We start from the raw sequence: 17,075 nt of genomic DNA, 5'->3' as shown, positions 1-17,075 counted from the left end.
CTGACTCTTCTCCACCTCCTCCCCTGAGCACGCCGCGTCCCCGCTCCTCCCTCCTGGAAAGCGCTAAGCGCTGCCAAACAGCTGTTAGGCGGTGGGAAGCGCTGGGGGGGAGGAGCGGGGACACGCCGCGCTGTGGGGAGGGGAGGAGAAGGAGGCGAAGAGGGAGGAGCTTGGCTGCAATTTTTCCCCGTGGGTGCTCCAACCCTGAAGCACCCACGGAGTCAGCCTCCCTCCCGCTCGCCTCCTTACCTGAATATCAGGACAAATGGTGTCCCGATCGTACATTGATCGGGACGCGGAACAAAGGGTTAAATATCGGGACAGTCCCGATTTTATGAGGACATCTGGTCACCACCGTCAATGGTGGACTCCTGTGAGCCTGATTCTCCTCCCAGTTACCTGGCTGCACGTCCAGGCGACTGCACTGACATCAGTGGAGTGCGTCAGAGCTGAAGCCAAGTGACACTGACACCCCACCCCCCGCAGGCTCTTCCATGTGAGGGGATGAGGGGATGGTTTTAGGCCTACGCTCCCAGTTTATCTTGCTGTCCTAACCCTGCCTGGTGCGTCTGATCATGCAGCCACTGCAATTCCCACGCCGACTCTGCCCATTTGGATCATAACACTGCTAGGTTTTTATTATTTTTATGATTATTATTATTCAGTTTTGCTTTGGGAAACGCTGTGCAGAATATTATCACAGAACTAGCCTGGACTCTTGCAAATCCTCGCCGTAACGCACAACAGCCAGCAAAGCATCCAGTGCTACCTGCCGTTCAGGAATGAGGAATGCTTATAAAAAAAAAAAGGACTCTTTGAAGATCGGCTCATCTGCCTTCATCATCATGTACCCACTGGGAAGCCGTGCTGGACCTGGAATACTCCCTTCCTTTCAGCTGGTAGTTATGTACGATATGAAAGCTTAGGCCGATTCCTCGTTTAGCCTTCATTATGAGGCACCTTCATTTTAAAAGTGTGATGCCTTGTTAGGTGCTCAAATGCCCTGCTCCGGAAAAACCTATTCAGCCTGCTCGTGTGAGCAGAAAGGTTGTACAGCACCGGGATGCTAAGGACCAAATAAATGTATTGGTCTAGAAAAGAAATACGTGAATGTCAAGAATAGTTTAAGCATGGTTGGGTTCTAGAACCATTGTTTTTAAGATGTTTGGATAATTTATTACATATTCAACCCCTCGAGTGCATTCATGATGGGAAGAGGAGGCGATCCAGCATTATTAAATAAAGGTTTTGACTGGAGGAGCCAGCACCACTGCTTTCAAATTTTTCAGAAAGTGGTGTTTGATGCTTCAAGACTCACTGGAGCTTTGAGTTAATTCACACTGAGACACAGTAAGAACCTGCAGCTTCAGTCAATGCATCCGTCCTGACTGGGTGTCTACACAGAATGACTCAACCCACCCATAAGCCCTGGCCCAGCACACATGGGACCTGGGTAAAATCATCTCTAGATGCTTTGAAGACTGTCTCTCCTGTACTTCAGTTAGTCCACAGTCTGGATGTGGAACACAGAAGAGATTTTTGCTTGATTTTATATCTGCCACAGGAACAACAAAACCAGGCTCCATGCATGGCCAGAACAACACATGTATTATGTGACAACACTGTAATGCCACCCAAATACCCTGAGAGAACCTGCTTCAATACGGAAATAAAACTCCCTCCAAACGCACACCCCTAGCGATCACCTACCACCCCACACTAGAACCCATATGAGGTATCATTAAACAACCACCACCCATACTTGATGGAGACCACATCCTGAAAGAAATATTTCCTGAACCCCCTCTTTTGGCCTTCAAACAACCCCCCAGCCTCTCCAAGCTCATCATCAGATGCAAGTTTCCCACAGACCAGGACACACCAACTCAAAGCAGCACCAGACCCTGCCCGAACAACAGATGCAAAATCTGCAGACATATCTCCACTGTTACAATAATCAACACCCGCCTCCTCTCCACCTCCATCTCCTCCCCTGAGCGTGACATGTGGCCGCTCTTCCTCCCTGGCTCCCAGCGCTTGCTGGCCGCAAAACAGCTGTTTCGCGCGGCAAGCCTGGGAGGGAGGGGGGAGGAGGGAGAGTGCGGCGCGCTCAGGGGAGGAGGCAGGGCCGGGGTGGGGATTTGGGGAGGGGTCCAATAAGGGCAGAGAGGGGGCGGAGTTGGGGCGGGGACTTTGGGGAAGGGGTTGGAATGGGGGCGGGACAGGGGCAGGACAGAGGTGGAGTCAGGGCGGGGCCGGGAGGGTGCGAGCACCCACCGGCGCCATGAGAAGTTGGCGCCTGTGCCCCCATGACTAAAGAGGTGTTAACGGGCCCCTTCACCTTGATTGGTCCCTTGAAATATGTGTTAACTACATATGCTAAACAATCTGTTCCACATTGTATTTAGCTGTGACACCTCTCAGAGCTCTGTGTAAACTTGAAAGCTTGTCTCTCTCACCAACAGAAGTGGGCCCATAAAAGATATTACCTTATCCACCTTGTCTCTCTAATATCCTGGGACTGACAGGGCCACAGAAACACTATAATGACGATCATTGACTAACCACAAAAGCAACGAAGAGTCTGGTGGCACCTTAAAGACTAACAGATTTATGCCCAAATAAATCTGTTAGTCTTTAAGGTGCCACTAGACTCCTTGTTGTTTTTGTGGATACAGACTAACATAGCTACGCCTGTGATACTTGACTACCCACAGACTCTTTGGCACTCCGCGCATTGGCTGGGTAGCGTTTGCAGCTTCTGTAAATCACTCCCTGTTTTCTCTTGCTTCAGCTGATTTCCCACAACAGGTCTCTTGGCTTATATGAAGCCACTCACTGTGGACTTTGCAGGAGACGCTGAAAACTTGGCAGAAGCAAACACTTGTCGGCTCATTACCGTTGCCAAATGCTCAGTGCCGCCAAAATGTCTGTCCTTTGCTTGTTTGAATGCGGTGCCGGGCATCACATTGTCTGGGCTCGTTTTACTACTTTGGAAATTGACTAAGAACATGATTGTCCGTATTCTGCTGGCATAAAGCCAGAGTTACCTGCAGTGCAAAAGTGATTACTCCAGTGCATAAGTGCTCATAACTTGAGATTCAGGCACAACCATTTTCATGCTCGTGAATGAGTTGTTTAAGTCTAGGAAAACGGCACCACAAACGTCCCTCGCAATCCGAGTGCTGTAACGATTGAACATAGGAACGCAGCTGCAGCAGCAGTACTTATGGGACTGGATGAGTGGCAGGCATTCTCAGCCTACCACCCTCCAGTCCCTGTCTATAGCCAGTTGCACATGGTTTGCCCAGAGGATAAGTTTTAAAGGCCATGGAAAAGGCTCTCAAAACAAAATCCCAGCTTTTGAGCCAGACCCTGCTTCCCACACCCATGTGAGGGATGTCACTGATTTATTTAGCTACGGCCTCCACTCCTCCAAAGCACTAAACGCAAAGGGATGGGCAGAAGAGTGTTGATCAGGTCTTGACTTTGCATCTGACTGGCTTCGCTGCTAGTATCTGACCCTCGGTGTGTAATTCTGATTCACTCTGGTTGGGTTTGAGCCCAGGGCAGGAAGCGGCTTTGGGAGAGTAGAGACTTCGGGAGTCTCCTCCGGCTTCCATCAGTTAAACATCGGGGAAATGCCACCAAAACCAAAGGAGCTGCTCTTCTTTTATGCTCCTGTAAATGTGAGGCAAATTGGGTCTGGTCTCTCAATGGCAATACACCTACCAAAGGACTCCACAGTCTGCATATTGATCTAATCTAATCCAGGGTCACCCTTCCCTGGGACATCTGGGCACCATTTTACATGCTAAGCCACAAAGACGCACACGGAGTTGATCCAGTCGTTCGTGGGAATGACACGCTCATCAGAAAAGCCCTACGCGTCCCCTTATTTCACCTAAATGGCGTGCTCTGTCACTGTGAACAGAATGTGAAAATGGCGAGTTAGACCCGTCACTGGCCAGTGGTGCACTTACAAACCCAAGTGGTGCTCAACCATGATCAGGGTGCGTGCCATCTAAGTGTGCAGCGCCCCCCCCGGGGGCGGGGGGGAAGGGGCAGTGTTCTTAAACCAGAATGAAGCTACATGGAAGTGCGACAAACATCACCAAAATACAGCCTGGTTTAAATGTTTTCCCTTGGTGACTTCAGTGCTTATGAGAGATGCTGGGTTGACCTCCTGGAGCACATCTCTGCCCCCATCAGCCCTGATCTGGAGCGGCTAGCTCCAGAGAGAACGGAGCTCCGGTTTAAAGGCATGGTTGCCTAATACAGTGCAATGGCTCTCCCAGTTACCAGGGAATCCATTATATGAATAATGGATTAAAAATTCATTCCCATTCCCTCGCCGATGCCACTGGAGATTTATTTCTTGTCTAATTCTTTGTGGTTTTAATGCTAGTGTGGGAAATTGCTATTAAAACACAAAGGTCAAACTCTGGTGTCCAGGACCCGTTTAACTGACCGCAGCGATTGGCCTTAAAGCTGCACCAAGCTGATTGTGTTGGTCTCAATTTGCCAGATGAAAGGAAGGGAGTATGGGGCATGTGCAGGGCCAAATCCTGCTTCAGTTACACCAGTGCATCTCATCCGCACCTGATTAGGATCTCATGTACGCTGTCTTTTACACCAGTGTAACTCCATTAACTGGCGTTACACTTGACTTACACGAGTGTACACTCAGAAGGAGACCCATTGACGTCCATGGGGATGCATGGATATTACGGAGCAGATCTTTGGTTCACTCTAAGTAAAATCACTCAGGCTCGGACATCTCCTGCAGTACGTGCTCTCTGTTATGAGTCCTAGATTTACCTTAGCCCCACTGTACGGTCACCAAGCCTGCAGATTTGTCACGGGATTTTTTATCAAAAATCATGGAACAGTCATGGGAAATTTACTAAAAGTGCTGAGTTAGGGGGAATTGGTGTGTAAGTCCTGGGTATGAAAATTCAGCTATCCCTCTTTAACAATAATATACAGAAATCCTTCTTCCACTGCCTCCTCCTCCTTGCCCTGCCAGGGGGCCCCCGACCATCTGTAGCAGCACCCTCTGTTCCGCCACTGCAAAAATCCCAGCCCGGTGAGGAGGCCTTGCAGTGCATCTCAATCACATTTTGCCCGGCCACCCTGCACCCATGGTGACAAAGGGCACCCAGGCCAAACCCGAGTGGCACTGCAACCCCAGGCACCAGGCTGCAACACCCAGTGGAAAGCAGCCCCATGGGATAGGAGCCGCCATTGAGGGATGAGTCGGTGCAGGGTGGGTCTGCTCTCCAACTCCCCTCCCACTGGAGGTCTCCCCTCTGCACCAGGCCTGCAATCCACCTAGAACCGTCCTGCCACCCACTGGTGGGTCACGCCCCACCGTTTGGGAAACTCTGCTTTATTAAAACCCCAGACACAAAGAAAAGTCACGGAACCAACAGAAAAATCACAGTATCTATGATATTTTTACCACCATAGCAAACGTGCAGCCATAATGTCAGCATAATATTTCTGGCACAGGAGAAAAAACAGGGGTAGCTTCCCCATGGCTGTATGTTCTATGGGCACATTCACTGCTAGCATTTTATAGTTCTTTACTGAGCTACCTGTTAGATATATGAGTATGGGTCCTTTAAATGGTCTAGGATTTAGATGACATGTGCTCTGCTGGGCCATAGCAGGGAAATTCACAGACAAGTGAAGAAAAAAAGAAAGACCGAGAGAAAGAAATCCAGCCATTTAACCTACCCCAGCTCTGAGCTGTTCTTCCCATACATTCTTTCTTCTCTGAATTCCACAGGAAAGTTTTCATTTCTTGAATTACATCTGCCAAAGTTTTCTTCCCCATCTTTTCCTGCTCGTCTTCAGAGTGCTGTGCTTTCTCTTCATCCTTATTTTCCTGGAATAGTTACAGAATGCAACACCCCCCCCGCCCCCAAATGAGTATCTCATTGGCCAAAAATAAATGCAAGACTACTTAATATCTGGAGATGTTTCAAATTTCCATTTCCTATCCCCATCATCCCGCCTGTGTTATGGAGAGGCCCTTTTTTGGCTGTAGTGGTTTATAATCATTTAGATCCCAGTATTCATTTTCCCAGGACAAATATGGCTCTGCAGTCAGACTGGACACGAGCCTCTCATCCTGATTCTCCCCATTGTTCACAGTGAGTCTTCATTTCTAACCCATGGGAACATGATGAAAAGAAACACGATTCCTACACCTCTCGTATGCACCTCTGAGGTGAGTACAGCCTTTCCCGTGTTGTGATACGCAGCATGAGGTGGTGCTTTTAAACAAAGTCTTCCAACTTCTTTTTCTTAGCATGCTTCTTTTTTGAAACTTAGGGGGGTTTTTTGGTTGACCATCTCCCAGTACCAAAAGAAAGGGAAAGGGTCAATGAGAAATCAGGAGCCTGAGACTGACAGTCCTCAGGGGCAATGAGTAGAGGCCAACGCTCCAGGTCAGCCTGATTGACAGGGCAGGCAGATTAATGAGGGAGTCAGGAGGCCGGGGGACCTGTCCTCCATGTGGCAGCTGCCTGGGCCAGAGCTAAGGAGATCTGGGGAGCAGGGCTGCGCCAGCCAGGGGGGCCAGAGGGACCGCCCAGGGAGCTGGAGGCAGAGCAGCAGCAGCGCTGAGGCAAAGTGGAGCTGGGTCTGGAGCAGTCCAGAGCCGGGTGCGGTGAGCAGCTGGGGAGAGCGAGGGGGGACCCTGGGCAGCAGGGCTAGTGCAGGGAGATACAACCAGGCAAGAGGCCTTGCGGGCCAGACTTGGTGGGGGGATCATAACTCTGACGGAGGGGCTGATGCTGGGAGGAAGGGTCCTGCCGCCTAGAGCCTGAAGGCGTGTGGCCACCACCAGAGCAAGTGTCCAACCCGCAGCGTCCCTGCAGCACAGCCAGGGCCTGGGAAGGTGGCCTGGGACGTGTGAGGAACAGGCTGTGAACTGCCCTGACATTCTGGAGACGGCTGTTTCCCCGAGTGGGCTTATGTGTGTTCCTTTAACCTTTCCCATTTTTTCCTTGTTTTTTTAATTAGTTGCTCTTTAATAAATTATATTTGCCTTGAACTGTATGTAACGATCAGTGGATCAGGGAAGCATCCAGAGTGGAGAGAGCACCCCGGAGTGGGGACACCCTAACCCCTGTCCTAAGTGACCATGACAGAGTGGGGGGTCGAGCCCCCCTGGAATCCTGGGCCCAGCCTTGTAGGGGTTATACAGGAGAGAGGAAGGGAAGGTCAGGCAGGTCTCTGGGTAAAAGGAGTTAGATTCTTTCGCTAGCCAATTCCACTGGGGTACTGTATAAGCCAGGAAAGTTCCCCACAATAGTGGGACCCTTCCCCCACTTACACTAGATTGAAGAGCCCATTATTCAACATTTGTTCCTCATGTAGCTATTTACAGACTGTAATCAAGTCACCCCATAATCTTCTCTTTGTTAAGCTAAATTGAGCTCTATGAGTCTATCACTTTGGGTACATCTACATTGCAATAAAAACCCCGCGGCACCAAGTCTCAGAGCCCGGGTCAATTGACTCGAGCTCGTAGGTCTCAGACTCTAAGACTAAAAATTGCAGTGTACATGTTTGGGCTTGGGCTGGAGTTGGGCTCTGAGACCCTCCCCATCATGGGGATTCAGAGCCCAGGTTCCAGTCCAAGCCCAAATGTCTACACTGCACTGCCGGGGTCAGCTATTGGCCTTTTACTGCAGTGTAGACCTACTCTATAAGGCATGTTTTTCTAATCCTTTAATTGTTCTTTTGGCTCTTGTCTGAACCCTGTCCAAATTTATCAACATCCATCTTGAATTGGGGGCACCAGGTTAGAACTGGACACAGGATTCCAGCAGCAGTCGCACCAAATACAGAGGTAAAATAACATCTCTGCTCCTACTTGAGAGCCCCTGTTTATGTAACCCAGGATCACATTAGTTCTTTTGGCTGCTGTCACATGGGGAGCTCATGTTCAGCTGATTATCCACCGCATCTTTTTCAGAGGCCCTGCTTCCCATGAGACAGTCCCCCATCCTGTAATTATGGCCTACATTCTTGGTTCCTTGATGTATACATTTATCATGACCCTGCGTCTATAGAGTTCTCAGTTGACTAGTGCAACCTTGGTCCAACCCAACAGCTCCAGGGCCGCCCAGAGGATTCAGGGGGCCTGGGGCAAAGCGGGGGAGCTGCGGCGCTTGTACTCACCCGGCGGCGGTCCGGGTCTTCGGCAGCATTTCGGCGGCGGGGGGCCCTTCAGTCGCTCCGCGTCTTCAGCAGCACTGCCGCCGCCGAAATGCCACCGCAGACCCGGACCGCCCCCGGGCCAGGGGTTGCGGGGCCCCTGTGGGGCCCGGGGGCTGGGGCAAATTGCCCCACTTGCCCCCCCCCGGGTGGCCCTGAACAGCTCACTACTAATCAAATGAGCAGGACAGACCATGAAACCTGAAGTTACATCAAAGAGGGCTTCCCTGGGCCTGATTGGAGGAGCACTGTGAATTCTGATTGGTCAGGGCTTCCTATGTAAACCCAAAGAGAGGCACAGGAAGTTGTCAGCACAACAGGGCTCTCCCTGGCTGCTACATTGGACCCTGCCTCCTCACTTGACTCCTGAACCCCACTTTCCTGAACCTGGCCTCTGACTCTGGCTCCGACCCTTGGCTGGACTCTGACTCTGGTTCTGACCCTTGGCTTGACTCCCAACTCCAACTGCTGTTCCAACCACTAGACCTTGCCACCTATGTCTTGGTCCCAACATTTATATTTAGCCATATTAAAGTGCATACTATCTATTTGCGCCCAATTTACCAAGTAACCCAGATGGCTCTGAATCAGTGTCTCATAGACTTGAAAGACAGAAAGAACCATCATGATCATCTAGTGACCTGTCCTCTTCATTGTTTATCATTCCCCTAATTTTTGTGTTACCTGCGAACTTTATCAGTGATCATCTTATGTTTTCTTCCTGGTTGTTGATAAAAATGTCAATTAGCGTAGGCCAAGGACTCATCCCTGTGGGATCCCACGGGAAACACACCCACTTGATGACCATTGCTCCTTCACAATTACATTTTGAGACCTATCAGTTAACCAGTTTTTAATACATTTATTGTGTGCCATGTTAATTTAATTTAATATTATTCTAGTTTTTTAATCATAATGTTGTGTGGTACCAAGTCAAATGCCGTATAAAAGTTTAAATATTGCATCCACACTATTACCTTTATCATCCAAACTCGTAATATCCATAAAAAAATCAAATTAATTTGACAGGATCTACTTTCCATAAACCCATGTTGATTTGCACTAATTACATTACCCTCCTTTAATTCTTTATTAAGCAAGTCCCATATCTGCCACTCCATTAGCTTGTGCAGAATCGATGTCAGGCTGACGGACCTATAATTACCTGGGTCATCTGTTTACCCTTTTTAAAAATTGGCAGAACATTAGATTTCTTCCAGTCTTTTGGAACTTCCCTAGGACTCCAAGACATATTAAAAACCAACACTGATGGGTCAGCAAGCTTCTCAGCCAGCTCTTTTAAAACTCTTGGATGCAAGTTATTTGAATCATCTGATATAAAAATGTCTAACTTCAGTAGCTTCTGTTTAACATCCTCCAGAGATACTAGTGGAATGGAAAGAGAGTTATCATCACATGGTGAGACTATATCATCTGTTTTTTCTTTGCATCAGCAAAGCCAAGGAAATCTTTTTTCCTAGTGCTGATGGCTCGGAGTAACAACCTGTAGATCTGCACCTGTTGGAGTTTGATATCACAAATGATATGTGCGCAGCGGCTTCAGGAATGCCACAGAGTATTCCCAGCAGTGACCAGGGGCGGCTCCAGGCATCAGCGCAGCAAGCGCGTGCCTGGGATGGCAAGCCGCAGGGGGCAGCACGCCGGTCGCCGTGAGGGCGGCAGTCAGGCAGCCTTCGGTGGCATGCCTGCGGGAGGTCCGCCGGTCCCGCGGCTTCGGCGGCAATTCGGCGGCGGGTACCGGCAGATCACCCGCAGAAACGCTGCCGAATCTGCGTGACCAACGACCTCCCGCGGGCATGCTGCTGAAGGCCGCCTGACTGCCGTGCTTCGGGTGGGAAAAAACAGAGCCGCCCCGGCAGTAGCTAAGAGATTTGCACTTAGCAGAAGTCACAGACTTTTCATAAGCTCTTATTAAAAAATTCCTCTGAATCAAGGGGACTAAAACTCAGCTCAGGTGCATAACCTGCTGCTGATCCCATTGTTCTGGGAACTGTCTTTGCACATTCCAAATGTCATCCATTATTTTTAAGAAGTCCCATTAGAAGGGTGGGGAAATTAAAGCAATCTTTGAACTAGATCTAGAGAGGCATATTTGTTCTTTTGTTTTATTTCACACTTCTACTAGCATCTCAGGTGATCTCCCAACACAAGGGCTGGCAATCTTGTATTGTGACAAAACTGAGGCCTGTGGGTGAAATCTAAATATTTTACTTAGAGATGGGCCTGAATCAAACACCCAGTGTTTTGGTACTGGGTATCCTGGGCCAGATCCTCAGCTGTGTAAATCAGAGTAGCTCCATTGACTTTGAGGATTTACACTAGCTGAGGGTTTGGCCCAGTATCTCTTGAAGATGTGTGTGCATCTAATTGTTGCTGTACATATAGCATTGTATGCTAAAGGACATGGGGTCCCATTATACATCTGGTATGAAACATTGTTGAATCCCTAACACTCAGACCCCTAACAGTTCCCAGTCCTGAATTCATAGGCTCTCTTTAACCCTGCAAGCAATGATTGTGCATCAGAAAGTTTATTTCTTTGGATCAGGAGTAAAATCAGGAGATTTTACAGCCAGCCAGGAGCCAATATCTGACTGTGTGAGATGTGATAATAGCCGTGTATTGAGATCCCACTGAGGGGGAGGAATGCAAAAGATAAGAAGATTCTCCTTCCCCTCATCTCCACCCACCCCAAAAAAGTGCTATCACAGATTTTGGAAACATTTCGGAGTCCACCTGTAAATGCAATGGATACAGTAGACAAAGAATCCATTAGTACTGCATTGGCAAAGCCGTTCCATTTTAACCTGGATTTGAGCCCAGATTAAACCTTCACAGTCTGCTCCTGCTCCGGGATTTCCTTGTTTCTTGCTGTTACAGACCCATCAGGTAGTGAATGCACAGGACAAATCACACACAGAGCAATTAGCTAAGAGCTCTTTACATGTTCAGGACAGGACACAGTGTCCCACCAGCCATGGGGTGCTGTAGGGCTCTCACATGCATTTGTGACCCTTGTATCCCACTGCTCTCCATTTATGGGGCTTATGCCGTCACTCTGTTCAGGTGTGGAGTCAGATCCACACAAGGTGTAGCAGGGCCTGGCTCTGTTGACTGCAGTGGAGCTTGATCCATTTACACCAGTGGAGAATTTGGCCTCTGATGCATTAAAGGGTTTTGTGGTTTGGCAAATGGGGAGACAAATAAACAGGGACGTAGTGTTTGATCACCGCAGCTTCCCCTCACCAGGGGCTTCATCCAGCATTCCCCGGGCGCTCAGCACCCTCAGCTCCCATTGACTGCAGTGGGAGTTTAGGGGCTCAGCAACCTGCAGGGTCAAGCCCCATCCTCAGAGCCAAAAGAGAGAGACACAATCCAAATGTGACCCAGACTCATGCAGAATGTAATGCTCGTGGGGGGGAGGGGGAGGTATACTGCTCCTTTAAGAGTGAGCGCTCAGCTGCCCTTGCAATTCTCTCTTTTTTGGGAGGATGCAGTAAGTGCTGGGAGGCTGGAGCTGGCCTGAGCACACCCCTCTTGTGCGGCTGCTGTATAAACTGCCTGACCGGTAGGAGAGGGCTGAGAGTTGCCTGTGGAAGTTCTTGACCTGGCAGCCTGGTGTGCGCGTTCCTAGGAGACTGTAAGGAGGTTGTGTCCAGGGAAGCCAGAGGACTGGGAACCTGTTGGTGTTTGATGGTATGGTATTTGATGCAGGTGAGGTGGCAATAAAACAGGCTTTAAATCAACCCTCTTCTATCGCCCTCATCACTGCTGGTATCTGAATGAGGCAGAGGCGGAGAGTGCAGCCAGATTGAGGAAGTATTTAAAACTCCCCCGTGTCTCTAAAATCAAACAAAACAACGTTCACAGCCTGGGGGACTGATCCTGCTCTCACTTAGCTAGGGCGACTCCCCGGGCCTCACTGGGGTAAACGAGGCAGATTCTGGAGCAGGGTGCGTAAGTGACCATGGCGGTGGGGCCAGACGAATGAATGCATTTGAACTAAGGAACCGGCAAAAATTCTTGATTAAAAAGAAAGTAGTGTTCCAAAGGGGAATAGAGGAGTGAGGCCAGAAGCAACAAAAGCAGGGCCCACTGATAGGGTGACCAGATGGGATGAAGAAAATATCGGGACACATGGGGGGGGAGAGGGTCCCGCCGGCGGAACAAAACAAAAACAGAAGTGCGAAATATCAGGACAAATTGCGTCCCGACCAAACATCGGTCGGGACGCGGGACAAATGCCTAAAAATCGGGACAGTCCTGATTTTATCAGGATGTCTGGTCACCCTACCCACTGAGCCAGGGAGAGCTTTAAAAGTCCTATGTAAAACCTTTAAGATCAGTAAAATAGTGTGCTATTGATATGTATACAAACTACAAGCAGTTTGTTATTTATTTATCAGTAGTAGTACAGTAACACCTAGATGCCCCAAATAAAATTAGAGGCCCACTGTGCTAGGGGCTGTACATACATGTAGTGAGAGACAGTCCAGGCCCTGAAGAACTTGCAGTAAAGAAGCCAGAGAGAGGATGGGAGGAGGAGAAGCAGAGAGGGGAAGGGACAGCGGGTCAGTGGTAGAACCAGAAATAGAACCCAGGTCTTCTGACTTCTGGTCCAGTGGATTGGGAGCCCCCTCTGCGATCCCCTTGGGAACTCAGGACCATAGATGGGCTCAGCTCAAAACCATGAATGTGAAACTGTCCCTGCCCCCGCCAGCTCCCCTGAACTTTGGGGAAGCTCAGATCTGGATTCAAACTTGGTGGAGTGGGCCCATCTCTGCTTAGAACTACCAGGGCCAGAGGGTAGGCTCTGGAGCATTGATGGGGTAGTGACAGGCTATTGTGAGGCTCAGACACTGGGTTACTCGTGTTTTTTTTTCTGGCACAAGGACAGCAAATCTATCCAGCTGGACAGTAATTTGAAAGTTAGCACAGACTAGTGGCTTGGGCCCTGGACTGGGATTCGGGACAGCTGGGTTCTGTTCTCAATTCAGCCCCTAACCCACTGTATGACCTAGGATGAGTCACCTCAGTTCTCTGTATCTCAGTTTCCCTTCCTCCCAGTTGTTTGTCTTCTCGGTTTATACTGGAAGCTGTTCAGGGTGGGATTGTCTCTTACTATGTGTGTGCTTCGCACAACTGCGCCCTGATCTCATGGATGACCTGATGTTAAGCCCATCTGCTCACAAGACAACCCTCTTCACGGCTGGATGGTTTTGTCCTGGCAGAATCTCACCCCTCCAAGGCTCTATCAGAATGAATCCCGTTTGGATCCACGCTGCCCCTGGCTCTCCAGTCCCCATAAATCATGTATTGACACCCTCCAGATCCTGAAACCCAGCATGGGAAATGATGGGAATGAAATCAACATCCTCTGCTGCGGAGCTAGGGGAGCCAGGCCACCATTTTTACAGTATCTGGTTCACAATTTGTGCTATGCAGGCGAGGCAAAGGGAGTGAAAAGCAGTCACAGCTTGCCACCGTGGGCTGTCCTGATCTAGAGGAGTCCCCAGTGGACATGGACCCCGCAGAGCCAGCTCCTAGGCCTGTCACTGGGCAGCCAGCCCCAGTACAGTGCTGTATCAGGGCAGGGAGAGGAACTGGCCAAAGCATACTGCATGCTGCCAAGCCCCAGCTGGCAGACGGTCCCTTGGGGATGATTACCAGTTGGTGGAGTTTAGAACAGTCCCCAGGCTGCTCTAAATTCCCCCAGAGCCAGGCCTGGCACAGATCCAACTAGAAAGCCAAGGGATCAGAACGGCCCACCCGCTTTGCTCGGTGCAGCAGAGAATTAGAACAATCGAGTGTATTAATGGTCTAAGCACAAATGCCCTAATTCTGGGCTGAGTCCTGGCCCCTTTCACCCCACTGACAGCGTATACGGGCTGTAAACCGGCCAGATCTTCCCACCAGGAAACACCTCAAGAGTGTGGAGTAGCATAGGGCATGCCCCTGGGATAGTATATGGTGCAGGGGCATGCCAGGGCTGTGCTGGGCTAGGGAGGAAGGTGCTCTGGATATTCTGGGAGGCCAGTGGATCCTTTAGGGGTCGTTTCATCCAGAGCAGATAGTAGAGCATTCCCTGGGGCTGCTTTCAAGTATGCTGGGGGCCAAACTTGCCCACGGCATCCCCAGAACCTGGAGGTGAATGGTGGCCAGAAGACATCATGCTCTCTTCCTGCATGCTATGATAGGATCCACTTGGCCGAAGCCCAGAATGCAGGTTCCCATCTCACCACAGTGCTGCAGGCCTGTTTTCCCTCGGAAGTGGCATAACGCATTTCCTCAGAGAACTAGGCACGTGCGTAGGTTAAATTGACAGCACCCCGCACACCCCAGCGGAGAGAGAGAGACTTGCCCTGGGAGCTCTGCCAGGACAACTGATCCATCCGAACCGTGTTGCCCTGGGAAAGGCTGCCAGTCACTTACATAATCCCTTTGGTCTCTCTTAGGACAGTTTGTACTTTGATGTATCGTGTGTGTCTGGATTACTTTATGTAAGAGAATCTCAGATGAGTCCATCCTGTTTAGACCAGTACTTTGCTGTGTGACCCCACAGAGACTCAGCATGGAATATGGCTTAAGGGGCTCAGCCCAGGTGTCCCCATTTATGTATCCAACTCCCAGATGCTGGGGCGTTTGGTCTCCCCTCTCCCTGTTAATTGCTCCTGCCAGGGAGCAATTGTAGAAGACAAACATCTGTGGTGCATTAAAACTGGGACATTCAGGGCTAGATTCTCATCTCAGTGACACCAATGTACATCTGGACCGCAGTGGAGCTGCAGCAATATTCTGGTCTTATCGACATTAAGAAGAGTTTTCCCATTCATTTCAATGGCCCTTACTCCGGATTGACTCTGGTCAGCTCAGCTCAGAATCTGCCTTTCTGTGTCTCCTTGAAACCCCATTTTTTAAGCAGCGCTGGAAGAAGTGATGGTCAAACAGAAGTGGACCCAAGCTCATTGTCCTAAATGAAATCACTTTGGCTCACTCAGGCTGAGAATGTCTTGTACCCCAAACCCTGGGAGCACTTGACTTGTTTCCCTGGTCTGTTCTCTCTCCTCCCCACCCCGGCCCGTTGGTTCTCCATTGAAAAGGGCTAACCCCATCCCGGTTGCAGCAGGAAAAGCTTGGCTTGTTTGCATTTTGCAGTCCTGTTTGCCCATGTGGCTCGCCTCCCCGACTCCCCTTCCAGCAGGAGGTCACTATAGATCAATGGTGAGTGCCCGCACTCTGCACCAGGGCATAGGAGTGAGAGCGATCACTATATTTATCACCTTCAGACGTGAAATGGGATCCCCCTTCTGTAACCCCCCACTTCCTCATTTCTATAAGTGGCCGTTTGCAGCCCCCAAAAGACTCACCGGCTTCTGGTGGTAGATCTCACGCTGGCCTTCCGCACCTCTGGAGGTGGCATTCATTTCCATGGCTTTGTGTAAAATGCAGAGAAATGGAACAATTAGTATCGGCAAAAGCCACGTCTGGGGTTAACGGTACAAACTGCTCTCCGTACAGTACGTGCCGCCCCAGTACAGTGAGCGCGCTCCCATCACTTATTCCAACTAACCAACAAAGAGAAGGCGCACAGAAAGCTGGCTCAGCCCTTAAATTAAATGCAAACGATGAGAGACCTCTGCTTATTCTCTGTGGCACCTGCGGCTTTTTTGACCTCGCAAAGAAGAGTTGGATGTTCGAGAGGGGATCAAAAAATAACTCTCTTTCATCAGAAGGCTGAGCTCATGCAACAGGATCCTGGACAACACTTAAGGTTCTCTTCCACCTAGGGTCATTTGCACTTACAATACAATCAACCGCACGAGAATCCCCAATAAGATAACCACTTAGGAAGCAAGTCGCCGTCCCCTTGGTCTTTAGAGACTAGGAATCGCTTGATTAACAAATTAGCAGGCTGTGACTTAGAGGCTGAACATATATGTCAATGTGTGCTTGTCAGTCACGGTGAGCCCTGGGTGAATGCTTGCAAAGTCTCTTCTATGGCTGGGGTTTCTATATTTATCACTTTGAATCAAGAGGGGCTGCAGCTAGGACTCTGCAGTGTCAGTTTCCCGGACATATATAACTCCAAGAGTCAGTCCTGACCAGCTAGAGAAAATCGGAAGAAACAGCCAAGAATGCCAGGCAGCCCTACTGGGTTTCTAATTATGTCATGTGATCCCACTAGGCTAGATAGATGAGCATGTTACTTTCAGTGCTGTATATTATCCCTGGTGATACATGAGATGGAAAATGGGGCGGGAGTGTGTGTCAGTGGTAGAGGATTGTGATTTGCACTATTTGGTGTTCTATGGGTGTGTGAACTGGCACACTTGGGGACGGATTCCGCTCTTGGGTACACACTGATGTAAAAGTGGAGTGACTCCATTGTCAGGTGGGTTTACACTGGTATAAGAGATCAAAATTTGCCCTAAAGGGGCAGCACTGGGAAGATTTTGCCCCAAAAGGCTTCCTATGCACCGGGCTGCCCATTTTGCACCACCCATAAAGTTGGTGTCTAATGCTCCCTGCAGTGTGCTGGCCCCGCTCCGCAGGCTGGTGTAGATGAGGAGAGCCATGGCCACGCTTCCTCATTTCCCAGGGTTTGGGACAGTGATCGGCCCCCAGAGCAAATGGGCCCCAGGACTGCCGTTGTGTGCTGACCCTGAGCAGCTGAGCCAGGCCTGTGCATTCTCGACGATCTCTATCCAGGTCTACGTTTAGCAATATTGGCAGTTTTCTTCCTGTGCCGGTGCATGTCTCTGGGGGAGAAAGCCCCAACTCGTTTCATGTCGGGGGAACTCTTTCTTACCCAGGGCTTT

At 49.9% G+C, this 17,075-nt stretch overlaps 1 protein-coding gene across 4 annotated transcripts in view; it reads right to left on the bottom strand.

Annotated features, from left to right (window-relative positions):
• Positions 1-16,186, bottom strand: part of ATP1B4 (ATPase Na+/K+ transporting family member beta 4) — a 23,978-nt gene extending 7,792 nt beyond the window's left edge. The window contains exons 1-3 of one of the 4 annotated variants that reach the window (XM_024195366.3): positions 16,060-16,186; positions 15,624-15,688; positions 5,743-5,893 (exon numbers count right to left, since the gene is read on the bottom strand). In XM_024195366.3, coding sequence (XP_024051134.2) covers positions 5,743-5,893; positions 15,624-15,686 — 214 coding nt within the window. In that variant the 5' untranslated portion in view covers positions 15,687-15,688; positions 16,060-16,186. The other 3 variants (XM_024195374.3, XM_024195383.3, XM_029911835.1) reach the window with 3 other exon arrangements.
• Between the last annotated feature and the right edge of the window lie 889 nt (positions 16,187-17,075).

The sequence above is a fragment of the Terrapene carolina genome, unplaced genomic scaffold (assembly GCF_002925995.2).
Source record: "Terrapene carolina triunguis isolate 2854851 unplaced genomic scaffold, T_m_triunguis-2.0 Scaffold131, whole genome shotgun sequence".
Lineage (NCBI taxonomy): Eukaryota > Metazoa > Chordata > Testudines > Emydidae > Terrapene > Terrapene triunguis.
This window is presented reverse-complemented; position numbering and strand designations above follow the sequence as displayed.